Genomic DNA, 18130 nt, shown 5'->3' with positions numbered 1-18130 from the left:
GAGTTTTGCAGTTAGAGATAGCATGGTTTAATATTGAAACCTTCTACTTTAGCAATGCGAACGAATCTTAGTAGTGTAATAAATGTATAGTTGTGTTCGTTAACAAAGCTTGTTGTTCTCTGTTCAACACTATGCATCCAAGCCATCCAGCAAAACAGAGAACAGCACATGGTACCATAAGTGGTCCAAGAGTAGATTAGTAAGGGTTAGGGAGAAAGAAAAAATCTCTGAAAAAATAAAAAATTAATGTACGAAGAAAAATCTCAACCAGACTCCAGGAGCAATGACCAGCAGCATCACAAAAGGAAATACCCAGCCGAAGCTTCATGGAAGGTCTGGAGACTCCAAAGTCATTCAGGACATCGGGTAACGTAGATGTGAACTGGAAAATTTTCAAACGAGTGTCGGAACAGTAACTCTCACCCTTAAAACTTGGTTAGTGAAAAGTGAAAAATTGCGCTGTTACTAAATTTGCCTGGACCGCTGGCTATAGAATTGTATCACTCATTCCACTTTGAGAATGAAGTTGACAAAAATTAGTTTGATGTGGTCATTGGAAAATATGATAGCAATTGTGAGTTTAAACAAATGAAAAGCTTGGTTACCGACTGCAAAAGCAACAAAAAGTAAGGCTGGAAGATTCTATTAAAATGTCCCATGCGAGTAAAGCAATTAAAGATAGAAATGAAAGGGAAAATGCCTGAAAATCTCAGCGGGTCTGGCAGCATCTGTCGGCGGAGAAAAAGCCCTGGCTTTGACAAAGAGTCATCGGACTCGAAACGTTAGCTATTTCTCCGCCGACAGATGCATCAGACCCGCTGAGATTTTCCAGCATTTTCCCTTTCGTTTCAGATTCCAGCATCCGCAGTAATTTGCTTTTAATTAAAAATAGAAGTTCTGAAATGTTGAGTCGGCAAAGTAAATATTTTTTTGGCTCCGTTGAAGCTGTTGGGCAGCTAGAAATTAAGTGCACTGGAATAAAAGACCAGTCTGTGCCAGTGCACCTGAAAAGAATGCATGCTTCAGAAGTTGGACATTTCGACATGCGCAGTTAAAGGAGAAACGTGATTTGGATGGTGAACGTTCTGTGCATGTGCGGGACCAGTTCGCACATCCGCTCATTGAAAAAAGACGTGTTTCGGGAGATCACCTTGATGCGCATATGCAGAAGATTGCGAATGCGCACTTGAAAAAAGAGCACACTCCGGACAACGATCGATATGCGCATGCGCAACGAAAGCCTGCGCATGGCATGACGAACGTAATGATGTGTACGCGTTGTGGCAACGGCCACTTAAGAAAAAAAATACCCAGCAATCGGAAGAGTGTGTTTGAAGTGCAAAAAACGGAATCATTTTTCCTCACAATGCAGAACAGGGATGAAATTTAAACGAACAGCTGAACAAGAAGTTTGCAGCAGACAACAAGAAGAAAATTTTAACAAATCTAAAAATATACAAGGTAAACGCAACATCATAGAAGATTAAATAGATTTGGAAGATATATTCTACATGGATACAATTGAAAGTGTAGACCAAGGTACACAGGAAATTTCAGAAGCTGAAAAATCAAACCAAATCACAATTGTTCCAAATCTCGAGGAATGGACAATTCCAATGATGCTGAATGCCACATTAATCAAATGGAAGCTTGTCGCCAGAACAAATGCAAATTTCCTTATCCTCTCCGATTTGAACCGCTTGAGAGTTCAACAGTTTTTGATCGACAGAACCGGCTGATCGACTACAGTGAGAATGCAATTGAAACGTTAGGGGTATGTAACCTAGAAGCTTGAGTGCATGGGTGAACAATCAAAGTCACATCGTGCAATTCACCATTGTGGACACAAAGGGAGAGTCCATATTGGGAGCGAATGCGTGCGTAGCCCTGAACCTCATTAAATGACTGCACATTCCAGACAGCATGAAGACAGAGGATCATTGTAACTGCGCACGAGATATGATGCCACAATCATCCGATGAGGACAGTGGTGAAACAAATGATGAGCCAGAAGTAGAAGAAGAAGACTACGGGCGTCTATCTAGTTTATTTGATGAGTACCAAAAAGAAGACTATGAAAGTCTTTCCACTGTATTGCCAGTAAGGACAACAGTGAAGAAACAGATAATGAGCAACAAAAAAAAAGACTATGACGGTCTGTCCACTTCATTTGCCAATAGTGACAAAGTGATCACAAGTAGCATACAAGCTGTGCAGGACAAAAGCGAGACTGACAGATCTCAACTGGACTGTACAAACGCTGACAATCAAAGTGCAACAGTGAACAGATCAACTGAGAGCACATCAATTGTGAACAACCAACAAGAACATAATGAGAGTGCAACAGTAAACAGATCAATTGAGAGCACATCAATTGCGAACAGCCAACAAGAGAATGAAGACATCTTGGACAAGTTGAGAAGCACCAGGAGATCACAGATACATCAAAACATCCAACATATCACAAAGCCTGATGAGACATCAGATAATCCTGAGGACATGGATGGTAAACAAGTTAAAATTGAATCAACCAAGCAACAGGGAACTGATCCTGAGCATACCAAGAATATTTCTGGTACTACAGAATATACTCAGAGATATGACTGTGATATCAAAGGACAATTCAATGGAACATGGCACTTGAATGACGACAAAGTGTTGAAACTTGCAGTCACACTTGACAGACCATACAGTATGGAAAGCAATCCAGATGACAACAGAGCAAGGGACTGCAGGACAGTGTGTGAAACACAGCTACCGGTCGAGGTAACACTGACAAATGCGCGTGCAGACAATACAAAATTCAGGTATAATGGCACCAATGTCAGGAAGAACAGCACATTGTTTAGTCAAAAAAGAAGTCATGCCAACAAACTTAATGAGTTGGTATTTACTCAAAGACCAGAAACCAAACAGGTTTTGAAGGCAAAGGAGACATGAAAGCAACATCACAAGCACAGAAAGAAACCAGGTCAGACAACGAACATGGTTCAACCATTTGAACATTTGATGGATTGGACTGATGACTTGTTGGTACTGTAACACACTACCACAGTGAAGACTGAGTGCGTACTCAAATTTGTGGACTGTAAAAAAAGTTTGAACAGTTTAAAAAATTGTTCACGAGTACTCAATTGCTTGTGATGAACAGACAATGATTTCGATATATGTTTGTAACAATCTCCAATTCTCTTACAGACAAGAAGCAGGAACAAAGGGGATAGTATGGCACATATAGTAATTAGTAATGGAACAGGATAATGCATTTATGATTAATACTGCATGACACAAGAGTGAAAGAAAAATGTCTCAAACAAAGTGTAATAATCTTTCTTTAGAAAGAAAGGGGGACGTATTATCATACATGAAGGCAATGCAAGGGTTAATGAAATGTATCCAGACAGCCACTAGAGGGAGCTAGTCCCATAAGCTTATAAGGGATGGGGTTAAGCCATATGGGACAAAAGGACAGACAGAAGGTTAGAGAAGATGGTGAGGCATAGAACATAGAAAAATACAGCACAGAACAGGCCCTTCGGCCCACGATGTTGTGCCGAGCCTTTGTCCTAGATTGATCATAGATTATCATAGAATTTACAGTGCAGAAGGAGGCCATTCGGCCCATCGAGTCTGCACCGGCTCTTGGAAAGAGCACCCTACCCAAGGTCAACACCTCCACCCTATCCCCATACCCAGTAACCCCACCCAACTAAGGGCAATTTTGGATACTAAGGGCAATTTATCATGGCCAATCCACCTAACCTGCACATCTTTGGACTGTAGGAGGAAACCGGAGCACCCAGAGGAAACCCACGAACACACAGGGAGGATGTGCAGACTCCGCACAGACAGTGACCCAAGCCGGAATCGAACCTGGGACCCTGGAGCTGTGAAGCAATTGTGCTATCCACAATGCTACCGTGCTGCCCTTAAGAACAAATTAATCTACACTCCATCATTCTACCGTAATCCATGTACCTATCCAATAGCCGTTTGAAGGTCCCTAATGTTTCCGACTCAACTACTTCCACAGGCAGTGCATTCCATGCCCCCACTACTCTCTGGGTAAAGAACCTACCTCTGACATCCCCCCTGTATCTTCCACCATTCACCTTAAATTTATGTCCCCTTGTAATGGTTTGTTCCACCTGGGGAAAAAGTCTCTGACTGCCTACTCTATCTATTCCCCTGATCATTTTATAAACCTCTATCAAGTCGCCCCTCATCCTTCTCCGTTCTAATGAAAAAAGGCTTAGCACCCTCAACCTTTCCTCGTAAGACCTACTCTCCATTCCAGGCAACATCCTGGTAAATCTCCTTTGCATGAGAGAGAGCAGTTGTGTATTTGAGAGTTTGCAGTTAGAGATAACATAGTTAATATAGAAACCTTCTACTTTAAGAGTGTGAACGAATCTTAGTTGGTAGTGTAATAAATTTATAGTTTTGTTCGTTAACAAAGCTTGTTGTTCTTTGTTCAACATTACGCATCCGAGCCATCCAGGTAAAGCAAAACAGAGAACAACACTGTGAGCGGATCTCATTAGTGCAGGAAACTAGGAGGGTGGCACGATAGCACAGTGGTTAGCACTGTTGCTTCACAGCTCCAGGGTCCCAGGTTTGATTCCCGGCTTGTGTCACTGTCTGCGCGGAGTCTGCACGTTCTCCCCGTGTCTGCGTGGGTTTCCTCCGGACGCTCTGGTTTCCCCGCACAATCCAAAGATGTGCAGGTTAGGTGGATTGGCCATGCTAAATTGCCCTTAGTCTCCAAAAAAGGTTTGGTTCGGGTTATTCAATTACGGGGATAGGGTGGAGGTGTGGGCTTTTGAAGGGTGCTCTTTTCAAGGGCCGGTGCAGACCCGATGGGCTGAATGGCCTGCTTCTGCACTGTAAATTCTAAGACTCTAAGAAGGTCAAAGGTTTATTGGGGGGCAGGCAGTAATGTGGGATTGAGGTTACACGCTGATCAGCCATGATCCTATTGAATGGAGGAGCCGACTCAAGCGGCTGAGTGGCCTACTCCTGCTCCTAATTCGTATGTTCTATGTATGTTCGTATGTACCTTCTCTATTGCCTCAACTATTTGTTTTATTATTTATTCATGAGATGTGGGCATCGCGAGCCCATCCTTAATTGCCCTTGAACATCTTTCCCATTACACGGTGCCTAAAACAGAACACAGCAATCCAACTCTGGCTTTACTGACATTACTATAGATCCACCACTACATCTTAGAACCATAGAACCGTCTTGACTTTTATATTCTACCTCTTTTTCCATAAAACCCAGCGTCCCATTTGTTTGTTTTTAAGGCCTCACACAAATGAACTGATGGATTTAATGCCTTGCAAACCCAACAACAAATCTGCCCCTCAGACCTTAACTACTGTGTAAGTGGTCCTATGTGATATGCAAGACTGGCATCTCGTGGTTTTTCATCCTCTCTCTTTGGGAAAATCATTCATTGCCATGTGACATTTCCCCCCCCCCCCCCCCCCCCCCCCCCCCCCCCCCCCCACCTCCACTTTGAGACTAAGCATATTTGGGATACTGTATTCTATCATTCTGTTGATTGGTTCTGGGCCTCCAGGCTGTTGTAGCCACCTGGGTTGGCCACTTCCCGAGTTAAAATGGAGATTCGCAAAGAACGCAGGGAAAAACGGACAGTATCAGAAAACAAGCATGCTGCAGAGTTCTTCTGTGTATTCGGTCTGCAGAAAGCAGACAGCACTGAAACCAGCAGCCATACATATCACATTTTAAATGAGCAATTCCCGGGCACAATAGATACAATTAAGGATGACCAAGGTAAAGCCAGACTCCTCGGCGCCAGCAGGAGTCCAAGACAAAATAAGCTAACGAGCACCCAAGGACCGCCCAGCGATCAGGAAACAGCCCCAGTATTGGGGAATTCAAACCGATCGATTGGTACGTGATCCAATCGATTGGAGTCAGGTACGGGGTCCGCCCAAAAGGGCGCGAAGCCCCTGGGGCCTATAAATTAGAGGCCCCAAGTTCAGCTCGTCCTTCTTGGCAGGGTCTCCCAGCAGCTCAAAACAACCCTTGACAGAGACCTGCCCAGCGACTGCACCAACAAATAAGTGTCCAGTCAACGCACGCTACAAGATAGGCGCTCCTAACCCTTAGTCCATACCAGCTGGAAGCCTGCAGTCTCAGGATCGAACAAGAGGCCATTGTTTCCTGACCCAGTGGGTTCCTTTTCCAAAAGCTAAGTATTGGCCTTTAGTGGTAGAAGTAGTCTAGTTTTGTAGTATTTTATGCATGAGCAGTGATTGACTGTGTATATAATAAATGTGTTTTGATTTGAACCTTACTAATGGTGTATTGAGTTATTGATCAGCACTTGAACTTGAACCTCGTGGTGGTATTATAAAGATACCTGGTGACTCTAGAGCAAGGTTATAAACAGAGCCAATTGAGTGTAAAGCACACTCACCAAAACGAGCAACACTGTCTTTACCATTGACTGATGGTGATCCAGAAATGAACAATGCTGATCTGAACAGTTGGGATGAAAGATCAGTCCGACTACAGCCACTCAGACATTTAACCCGATTCAGGACTCTAGCGGTGGACGTCCCACCCGCCGACAGCTGCCAGCCAATTAGAGGCCAGCAATTGTTCTGCTTTTAGCAGAACCATTGGGGAGCAGTGGCTGCTGCACCCACCTGAGGCCTTGTAGCAAGGAGGGCCCATGGCACAGGTAAGTTATGGTGGGAGAGTTAGTTATCAGCAAAGGCAGGGAAGTGCCCCCTCAGTTATATTACTTTTTTGTAATATGTTGTTACTCTTCCAGAATGATCTGATGGTTAGATTTCACAGAAACTACCAATCTTCGATTCAAAGCACAATAGATTGAATGAATAACAAATTAAATATTAATGAGTTTGTTCACTCTTACAGAACTATTACTGTGATAAAGTAAATCAGAATAAGTATTAAATGTATTTAACTATAAGTATTAACTAAGGTATATCTCTCTCTAACTGCTGCCGAGTCACTCTTGTTTTGAAGAGACCCAAGATCTTTTGAGTTCATTTATATATACATGAATCTAGTGCTGCCATCTTGTGGTTATCTTACACTATGATGTAGTTAACTCTTTATATACCAGCACACATATTTATCACTACACCCTCCACCCCCAGCACCACTGCGTTCCTGATAATGGGCCCTTCAACCTTGCATTGAAGGCCTTTGAACAAGCGACCCCCCTCCCTCCCCCCACCCACCCTCTACTCCCCCGGAAGCCTACAAGCAAACATGTGAGGCATTGCTCATCATGTTCCTCGCATGGCCAGCCCACCCTCAGGGTTAATACCAGGGGCGGCTGGAGGAGGCACTTAACTGGGCATTAATTGCCCACTTAACGGCCTCAGTGACTGACGGAATAGGAAGACCGTCCACAAGCCTTCCCACCAGGGACTTAATTGTAATGGAGACGGGAAGGTGGCAGGGCCCCACCCGCCACGAGGGCAAATGATTCCGCGCTATGGTTTTTAGATTCACAAAAGATCTTAAAAGTTCCTTAAAAAACCGATGCACTGGATAAAGGTTGACTGCTCCTTTTCAGTAGCCCCCTCTCTGCAGTATTTGAGAAATGTGGCCAGGGTGCCAACAATTCAAAGGATCATGACTGAAAGAGCTGCTGATCCTTAAGGTGGATAAGATAAGCTAATGATCAATTTTCAGGTATCAATTTTTAAAAAAAATTATCAATTTTTGATAATTTGACGTGGCTCAGGGAGTATTTGGGAGATTAAATGGGTGGGATAGAATCTCCAGCAGGACAGATTGTGCATGATGGGTTTTATGCGTCAAATGTCTATCCTTGATCCCTGCTTTCTTTTGCCATTTCTTGCACTGTTCCAAAAATTTAAGAATATATCTGGATGACCATTACTCAAACTGTGGAACTGATAATATATTGGTTTATTGATTATTCCTTTCTATTTTGATAGGCACCTTCTTGATGTGGATACCTTCTCAAAGTCAGATCCTGGTAAGATATATTAATACAAATTGTCCAAAGGTTGTTTGTACCAGCTTCACAGACATTTGGGGCAATTTTAACCCCAAAACAGGGGGCAGGGGGTGTTTACCTTGCTTGGGAAGACAACATTTCTAAGTATGAAACCCCAAATCACCCCCACCTCCCTTAAGCCTGTGGGCAGCACGGTAGCATAGTGGTTAACACAGTTGCTTCACAGCTCCAGGGTCCCAGGTTCGATTCCCGGCCAGGTCACTGTCTGCACGTTCTCCCCGTGTCTGCATGGGTTTCCTCCGGGTGCTCCGGTTTCCTCCCACAGTCCAAAGATGTGTGGGTTAGGTGGATTGGCAATGCTAAATTGCCCTTAGTATCCAAAAAATGTTAAGTGGGGGTTACTGGTTTACGGCGATAGGGTGGATATGTAGGCTGGGCTGTTTAGCACATTGAGCTAAATCGCTGGCTTTGAAAGCAGAGCAAGGCAGGCCAGCAGCACGGTTCAATTCCCGTAACAGCCTCCCCGAACAGGTGCCGGAATGTGGCGACTAGGGGCTTTTCACAGTAACTTAATTTGAAGCCGACTTGTGACAATAAGCGATTTTCATTTAATTTTTAATTTAATTTTCAGTAGGGTGTTCTTTGTAAGGGCCGGTGCATACTTGATGGGTCGAATGGCCTCCTTCTGCACTGTAAATTCTATGATCTATTATCTAAATTCCAGTTTTAACGGAGGTGGGACTGGGAAGCAGTTGACCAATTTATTCCCTGGGAGTGCATCGGTCCATTGCATTTGTGGTACTGCTTGTGGGCCAGGAGGAGCTGGAGGGATTCCTCCACGTCAAACAAGCTAACCATGCCAAATCTCTTCTTCAAGGTCTCCAAATTCTGAATCCTCCCTTAGCTTACTTGTAATCACCGAGCTCACCCCCCCTCACCAAATTTCACAATCACTGCACCCCCTCCCCCATCATTGCGATAGCTGACCCCTCTCCACAATAATTCATCAGGTGCTGTAATCACCTGCACACACCCGCCAATGTAATCAGCACCTCTCCCCAGCAATTATGAACCTAATCCCTTGGGGACCCCCCCCCCCTCCCCTCCTCTCTCCCCTCCTCTACCACCACTAAACACACATCACAGCTTTTCCTGCCTACAACAGGCACCCAGTCTCTTAATCAGGGTGAGAAATCCGGAAAAGAAACTTAGTCTGCAGTTAAAGGGCAGAGTGATTGGGGAAACCTTTGGGTTTCCTGTCTGTAACTCCTTCCCTGATTCACTCCAAAGCTCCCCGCCGTGGTAAATATCACAGCTGCTATTTCACAGACCGTAGCTGCAAATGACTTGGATCAAATTTTTAACTGTTCTCAATTATACTTTATGAATTACCTATTGCGTTTGCGTGCTCGGGGTGCTGGTGGAGGGTTTGTTTGGAAATCGGTGAAGGAAATGGAGAAAACAGCAGTGAGCTAGGGATGAACCATAAGTAATGGACCAGATTTTAAGCTACCCTGCAGGTGACTTTGAAAGCGGGTGGGCATGTACAATCCAGACCATTGCTTACCCGTCTACCCTAGCTTCCACCGCAATTTTACCAGCGGCGGGGGTTCTCCAGGCAGCCTCCTGTCCCCACCCTGCAATGAATAAGATTCACACTGATAATAGTTAAATCTCAACTATCAGAGAAACGTATTGGTAGTAAGTGGTACAGTGGTCATGCCCCTAACGCTGGACATGAAGCTCCAGGTTCAACTCCACCACCAGGACCTGTTGGCCATGGAAGGAGCGTTCATAATGCAGTTCAACAGGCTGATGATAAGCTCGAGAATCCTTTCGCCACTATTTCCCAAAGGATAAAAAAGCATGGGCATGAAGATACGCTTAGAAATTGGCTGTAATGAACAATTATCATGTAATTAATAGAGTAATTAGACTCCACGATCAGGAAGGACAAGAACAGCAATGTCATGTGAGTGTTACCGCCTGCAAGTTTCCCTCTAAATCACACCTCATCCTGTCTTGGATCTGCAGCGGTATTGATTTTTGGATTAAAATCCTGGAATTCGCCACTATTTTAGCGCATCACGAATCCAGCAGTGACTTCAGGAGAAAGCCTCAGTGCACCAAGGGATGGGCACTACAGACAGTCTCATCCACCCTCTGTGAACAAACCTGCTGGGTAAAACTGCCATTCTTTCGATTCTCACAACACCGTCTGAATGAACACTTCCACAGTTAAATGTGGCAATTTGAAACAACGCACCTCCCATTGTTCCAATGAGAGGAATACTTGCTTATGTGTTCAGTACAGAATTGGAGTGCGGTGTTGCTGCTGTTAATTAGAAAGGTTGTTTGTGTTGAAGGAGCCAGAAAGATTGACAGACATCGAGGTTTAACATCTCATTAAAAGAAGAATCGTGAGCAGAGAATGAAAAATAATGCTGTTTGCTAATGCTTTTAAAACGGGGGTTGAGAGTGAAAGTGAATCCTCAATGATTGACAGCAAGTAGTTCCAATTCAAGCATCAACTAATCATGTTATGCCTGAGAATCTTAAGGTCAAAGACTTATAATCATGGATTTTGTTCTGCTCTGCTTGTTTGGATTCTTATTTGGACGTGTATTGCTTCCCCCAACACCAGGTATTCTGAATATTGCACAGGTGCCATATCTTGATGACAATTCATACCATTAATTTTCAGAGGAATTCCATTAGGTAAAGTTGCAATAATTTTATTGAACGCAACATTTCTTTCCAGTACTCCCTCCCGCTTCCCCTGCTCTGGTTATAATTCTGTTCTCACCTAATCTGGCTTTAATTGGGTGTTTGATAGAAATTCTGTCATCCTAGAATTCCACCCACTTTGCACAATGTCGATGTTTCCAAGGGATAAGGGCAGCAGTGACCAGCAACGTGGGAAGTGACAGCTTCAAACGTTAATGTGTGTATTTGAAACAGCAACATTACTGCTTGCTATTTCCTGATATCTAGAATCTCATAGCATCCCTACAGTGCAGAAGGAGGCCATTTGGCACATCGAGTCTGCACCGGCCCTCTGAAAGAGCACCTCATCGAGGCAACCCATCTAACCTTCAGATGCAAAAGGGCAATTGATCATGATCCACCAATCCACCTATCCTGTACACCTTTGGACTGTGAGAGGAAGCACCCGGAGGAAACCCACACAGACACGGGGAGAATGTGGAAACTCCACACAGACAGTTACCTGAGGTTGTAATCGAACCTGGCTCCCTGGCGCTGTGCAGCAGCAGTGCTATCCACTGTGTCATTGTGCCGCCTGAATGTGAGCTGTAAGGAGCATGAAAACTGAAGGACTTGGACGTTGTAGGAAACCTCTTTTAAATCCTTACCTGATCTTTGTGTCCTTTTCAATACCTGTCTTGCTGGCTGCTTTTAAACTACAGACTTTTGAAACCCTCTCTCCCCCGCCTCATTGCAAGCTGCTGGTTGAACTGGCTCAAGAGGATTCCCCTCCTTGCAGTGTGCTGTGTAGCAGGGTCCCATGGTGTCATTTTGATGGATTTGGCCGGCAGCCAATGGCATCTTCTGGGATTCTGGGTCTTGTTTGATTCTTGATTGTCATTGGTGGATCCCTTCAGAAGCTTCTGGAAGTTTTCTGGAAAAGAAGGCAGATTCTATTTTGTCTTTCAGTCTCCGCTTAGACCTAGAAGACAGCACACATCAAGTCTGGAGTCTCTCTATTGCTTCTCTGCCGTGTGATTTAAAATGCTTCCAGCCTATGAAAGTTCCACTGGAAGCTAAGTCAGATCTCTCTCAGCTGAGGACTTGTAACTACACACCTTCTTCTTTCTGCACAACCTGGGACCTGTTGGCAACTAGTCATTTCTGTTTTGATTAGGCAGCTGTGAGGCCAGAGCTTAGAATTCTCTCTCACCTGTTGAATTCTTCCTGAGGGTTCAGGATAAAGAGAGGGGCTGACTGAAAACCCATTTGAAACCCCCATGATGAGAACTGTAGATTCAGCTCAGTGAAGCTGATAGTCCAACTGGTGGACACAAGCTAGAATTGCACAGGCCTGAGGGGAATTGTCAGTGTGAAAGCCCAGGTTAGTGGAAGTGAAGGTAACTTCCCAGAGGAAGCCTTCCAGCCTGAGAGTTCTAACTGACGACAGATACTCAAAGGACGGAACCAACCGATGGTTTTCAATATTTTTGTGTCCAGAGAAGATCTTCGCCCACAAAGACCACAACCTCAGCAGCAAAGATAGGCATCTCTCATTCCCAATTTAATCCCTGTTATTTTGAACCTTTCTTACCCACCCACCGTGTCTCTGTCATAAATGTAACTGGGTGGAGGGTGGGACAGGGTTTGGGGAATAATTAGATTAATAGACCATTGTTCTAGTATTTCCATTCCATGTTTATCTCTTCTCTTGATATAAATAAACAGTTTTTAAAATATTTTATTTACAAGTCTTGTGTCTGTAAGTAATTGGAGAAGTCAAGGGTCAATGACCACAGGGAAATACATAAATGATCGGCTAATTCACTTCTGTTGGAATCCAGGGTGTTAGGGGTTGGAATTGATTGTGCCCTTGCCTAGGGTGTCATAATACCATCAATAGGAAGACGTACATTTTTTTTGTGTCTTGCACAGCCACTCGATGTCCCAAATGACCTTACAGGCAATGATGTACTTTTTGACGTCCTTACTCTATTTGTGCATAGCAAGCTCGAACAAACAGTAATAGAGTGAGAGCAAGATAATCTGGCTTTGTGGTGTTAATTGAGGGCTAATTCTTGACCAGGAGCGCCGCCCCCAACCGCAACCCCACAGCACCCCGGAGCACCAGTCCGGGGAGGACACCGACTTCTCGTCACTGCTGTCACCAACACCCCCCATCATCCCAAAATACCAGAGACACTCACCTTGGTTGGCCATTCTAGTGAAGAGGCTGCTTGGACACTCTCTGGTGCACATGTCGCGGTACATCAGGCGGGTGTAGGAACCCCTCCGGGGCCGGACAGTCAGATTGCTTCCCGGCCCCAGGGATTAGCTGCTAGTCAGACAGGTTTTGGGCGTCTGGAAAGTGCAGACCTATCAATGTTGGAGATACAGGCGCAGAGCCGGGATCTATGTGATGGGGTGTCAGCAACCATCCAGCGCTTGCAGGTGTGGTTGGAAGTGTCCAACAGCCTGCAGGAGCAGGAGGAGGTGCCAACAATGCCCAAGCCAACACCGAATGGGTGGCATCTGTGGTGGAGGCCTTGGATGCAAGAGTCACGGCCATGGGTTAGGATGTCCAAGGTCTGCGGCACAGTGTAGGGGTGTTGGCTGAGCGCAGGACAGGACAGCCATGTCACAGGCAGCCATGTATCAGGACCCTGTGATCCCCTGTCAGCAGGGTGGCATCTGGTTGTGGGGTGGGGGGTGCCACCGTGTGCCTCTGACCGGCACCGTACTTGGTGGCATACATGCAGGCAGTGCCCACGGATAGGGCTGGGCGAGGGGGGTGGGCACCTGTTGGGACCCTAACTGGTGTGCCGTGGGTCCTGTGTGCAATGCATGAGTTGTGCCTATCTGTCTGGGGGCAGGATAGATATGGCATGATGGATGAGGGCAGGGGTGCAGTAGGCAGGTGGGGCTTGGTGACGGCCGGTGGCCCTGCGGGGTGGGCTAGCTGATAGTGTCACTGGTGAGGCCTCTGCCCTGTGACGGGCAGTTCGAGGGTGGGTGTCAAAGGCCATGGTGCATGCTAGTGTTTGGGGTGTGCTCTGCTCTCCCCCTGCTCCTCTGCAGTGGGGCAGTGCCTCAGATGGGTGCACTGAGGAGAGCCAACACCTTGTGGGCCATTGGTTGTGCTGAACCATGGCCATCAGGTTGGTGGGGCGGGTGGGTCAGAGAGTTCCTAGAGGTGTGGTCTGGGGAGGGGGGGGGGGGGGGGCATTTGGCCGGTGGCACTCTGCACATTTATGGGACACAGTGGGCAGTCTGTGGAGTGTGCAGCCAGATGGCGGTCCGTGCCCGGACACCCCAAAACCCAAGACTCACCTCCTGGTCGCCCCTTCGCTACTCCCCATGCCCCGGCAGATGCCCCCCCCAGCCAGTGGCACAACCGTCTGCCCATCGTTGCACATTTACAATCTTTTCTTACCTCCTCTCTCTCTCTCTCAGCATCCACGGTATCCGGTGCCCATTAAAATTCCACAAGTGAACCGCAGGGGCGTCACTTCCACCTAGCTGAGCCGGAGTATCGTGGGAGGCCGGAGACTACCGGGTCGGACCTGTTAATGATCTGTTAAAGAATGCTACTGTACATTTTGCATGCCCATGGCCACGCCGCCAGTGTGTGGCTGGCGCCTCGATTCTTTGCCCGATTGCGATTCGCGATTCCGGCATCGCTGGACAGAGAACCCCGCCCAGCACCTCCAAACGTGCTGCACTCTCTCAGTACTGCAGTGGAGCGTCAGCCCAGGTTTTCTGCTCAAAATTTGACATGGGGCTTAAGATGCAAAACATTCAGACTCAGAGACAAGAGTTTCACAGACTGAGTCACAGCTGGCAATAAGGATGTCCTCGTGGTTGACTTTAAATACCCAAATAGGCCACTTCAATCCTTAATACTTCAGCTAGATATTTGACCTTATTTGTTTCTTTTTTTTCTGTTTGCAATTGTTTTGGTTTTGCCCCCCCCCCCCCCAAACACCCCACATCACCCCGTGAGTTTTCTAATTGGGATCCCCTACTGAGGTGTCTAGAAGAAGAGGGCCAAATGGAGTCATATCAGTTGCTCAAAAGTTGCCTTGCGCTTATCCACCAGGATTTCCACCACAGCGTCTGAAACACACTGATCTTAATTTGGCAGAAAATTAGTCCTGACGGAGGTTTCTATTCTCAAGGGAAGCTGAGCCAGGGGACCTAATCACATCGCTAAATTATGTGAATGCCTGACTCTATGTAATGTTGGATGGGTTCCTTGGACGTGTCCCAATCACAGTATGAGATGCTTTCAGTGGCATTGCATGAAAGGACGATGAAATACCAGTGTGATGGAATACTCTCCACTTGCCTGGATGATTTCAGCTCCAACAACACTTAAGAAGCTCGGCGTCATCCAGGACAAAGCAGCCACCGATTAACACTCTATCCACTACCTTAAACATTAACTCCCTTCACCACGGGTACACAGTGGCTGCAGTCTGTACCATCTACAAGACACCCTACAGCAATCTGCCAAGCCTCCCTCGACAGCACTTTTCATACGCGCAACATTTACCAATAATAATCTTTATTAGTGTCACAAGTAGGTCATTAACACCGTGATGCACTATCAATTACGCAAAGACGAGAGTAGGATGTAATCAAGGCTTTATTACACTGAGATATGTGGCCTCCTGCAGCAGCTGACGAAATGGCTGCTGTACAGGGAGCACACATATTTATACTCTGCCTACTGGGCGGAGCCAGCAGGCAGGGATCTACCCCCGTACCTGTAGTACAGGGGCCTTACCATAAATTACCTGTATCAACATCCTCTATATACAATATACACATCAGTGGTGACTACCACATTCACCCCTGTTACAAAATGAGTCCGGCGGGGGTGGTGCAGAACTATATACAGGAAATTGTTTTTTAAAAGTACAGATAATATTAAAAATTGAGGCAGTCTGGTGCCTTAATCTGTCGTTGAGAGCGCCGCAGAGCTGGTGGCAGCTCTGGCGGCGGTCTGGTTTCCGGTGACTCCAGGAGTGTGTCAAAATCCTCTTCACCCCCGGGTGTGGGCAAGGGGAGGATGGATTGTCCCGGAGCGGGGGTTGCGGTGGGGTGAGCCGGGGGGAGGGAGGGTGGCGCCGGGTCAGAGGGAGGGGTGTGTGGGGAACCAGATGGTGCCAGGTCCCTGAGGGAGACTGTGTCTTGGCGGCCGTCGGGGTGCTCTACGTAAGCGTACTGTGGGTTGGCGTGAAGTAGCTGTACCCTCTCAACCAACGGGTCTGCCTTGTGGAGTTGAATGTGTCTACGGAGGAGAACGGGTCCTAGAGCTGCCAGCCATGTTGGGAGCGATACCCCGGAGGTTGACTTCCTGGGGAAGGCAAAGAGACGTTCATGGGGGTTTTCATTAGTCGCGGTGCACAGGAGCGACCGAATGGAATGAAGTGCGTCGGGGAGGACCTCCTGCCAGCGTGAGGCCGGGGGATTTCTGGACCGTAGGGCCAGCTGGACGGCCCTCCAGACCATCCCAATCCCCCTCTCTACCTGCCCGTTCCCACTGAGGTTGTAGCTGGTCGCCCTGCTCGAGGCAATTCCCCTGTTGAGCAGGTACTGGCGCAGCTCATCGCTCAGAAATGAGTATCCCCGGTCTCTGTGGACGTAGGCGGGGAAACCAAACAGAGCGAAGGTGGTGTTGAGCGCTTTGATGATGGTGGCAGACGTCATGTCGGGGCATGGGACGGCAAAGCGAAATCGGGAATATTCATCGACCACACTGAGAAAGTACGTGTTGCGGTCGCTGGAGGGGAGGGGCCCTTTGAAGTCCACGCTGAGGCGTTCAAAGGAGCGGGAGGCCTTCACCAGGTGTGCGCGGTCCAGCTAGTAGAAGTACGGCTTGCACTCCGCGCAGACCTTGCAGTTTCTGGTGATAGCCCTGACTTCCCCGATGGAGTAGGGCAGATTGCGGGCCTTGATGAAATGGTAAAAATGGGTGACTCCTGGGTGACAGAGATTGTTGTGCAGGGTTCGAAGTCTGTCCACTTGTACGCTGGCACATGTACCTCGGGATAGGGCATCAGGGGGTTACTTGAGCTTACCGAGGCGATACAAAATCTCGTAGTTGTAGGTGGAGAGTTCGATCCTTCACGTCAAGATTTTATCGTTTTTGATCTTGCCCCGCTGTGTGTTATTAAACATGAAGGCAACCGACCGTTGGTCAGGCGGCACGGTGGCACAGTGGTTAGCATTGCTGCCTACGGCGCTGAGGACCTGGGTTCGAATCCCGGCCCAGGGTCACTGTCGGTGAGGAGTTTGCACATTCTCCCCGTGTCTGCGTGGGTTTCACCCCCACAACCCAAAGATGTGCAGGATAGGTGGATTGGCTACGCTAAATTGCCCTTTAATTGGAAAACAAAAATAATTGGGTACTCTAAATTTATAAAAAAAACCAAAAAAAAAAACCGACCGTTGGTCAGTGAGGAGAGTGAATCTCATGCCGGCCAGGTAATGCCTCCAATGCCTTCCCGACGGGCAGGAGTCCTGAGTCGGGCAAGATGGCGGCGCCCACGAGCCGCACGTGTCGTGGGGGAGGCAAGATGGCGGTGCCCTGGGGCTGGACGTGTCATGAGGAAGGCAAGATGGCGGCACCCGTTGGTCCTGGGAGGAACAAGATGGCGGGGCCCATGGGCCGCACGTGTTGCGAGACGAGCAAGAAGGCGGCGTCCACTGGCCGCACGTGGTCCGTGGAGGGGAAGATGGCTGGCTGCCGCGCGGCACAGGAGTGGGGCTGGCTAAGGGCGGTCGCTGATGGGGTCCACGATGGGGCTGCCGTCTGCGGAGTCCACGATGCACAGGAGGGGTGGGCCGCGCGTTCGGGGACATAGGCCTGAATGTTGTGTGATGCGACCGTAAGTGAGAGCGCTAGCTTTTTGGTCACCGCAAAATCGAGTCTGGCCCCTTCTGAGAGACGCTGGCGGATATAGTCAGACCCTATGCCTGTGACAAATGAGTCTCTCATCAGCAAATTCGAGTGTTCCGTGGCCGAAAAGGCCTCACAGTCACAGTCTCTAAGTGGGGCGAGAAGGGCGTGCCAGAAATCTTCCACCGACTCACCAGGAAGTTGGCGCCGCATGGAGAGGAGGTGTCTGGCGTAGATTTTGTTAGTCCGCTGAGCGTAGTTTTCCTTCAGTAGCGCCATGGCCTCTGTGTAGGTTGGCGCGCCCTGGGCGAGTGGAAAGATGTTCGAGCTCAGCCGCGTGTAAAGGATCTGGAGCTTCTGTGCTTCTGGAATTGTGTCTGCCGTAGTTCCGATGTACGCTTCGAAACAGTCTAGCCAATGTTCAAAGTCCTTTTTGCCGTTGTCTGCTTGAGGATGCAGCTGTAGGCGATCCAGCTTGATGCGGAGGTCCACCTCTGAAAACTCAGTGTAATAAA

General features: G+C 47.5%; 1 protein-coding gene across 2 annotated transcripts in view; it reads left to right on the top strand.

The window, feature by feature from the left end:
• The window catches only part of LOC119973878 (copine-9-like), a 540456-nt gene that overhangs the window by 68731 nt on the left and 453595 nt on the right, over positions 1 to 18130 (top strand). For both annotated transcript variants that reach the window (XM_038812403.1, XM_038812402.1), the window contains exon 2: positions 7980 to 8020. In XM_038812403.1, coding sequence (XP_038668331.1) covers positions 7980 to 8020 — 41 coding nt within the window. The remainder of the gene's footprint in view (positions 1 to 7979; positions 8021 to 18130) is intronic.

This window comes from Scyliorhinus canicula, chromosome 11, assembly GCF_902713615.1.
Source record: "Scyliorhinus canicula chromosome 11, sScyCan1.1, whole genome shotgun sequence".
NCBI classification, from domain to species: Eukaryota; Metazoa; Chordata; class Chondrichthyes; order Carcharhiniformes; family Scyliorhinidae; genus Scyliorhinus; species Scyliorhinus canicula.
This window is presented reverse-complemented; position numbering and strand designations above follow the sequence as displayed.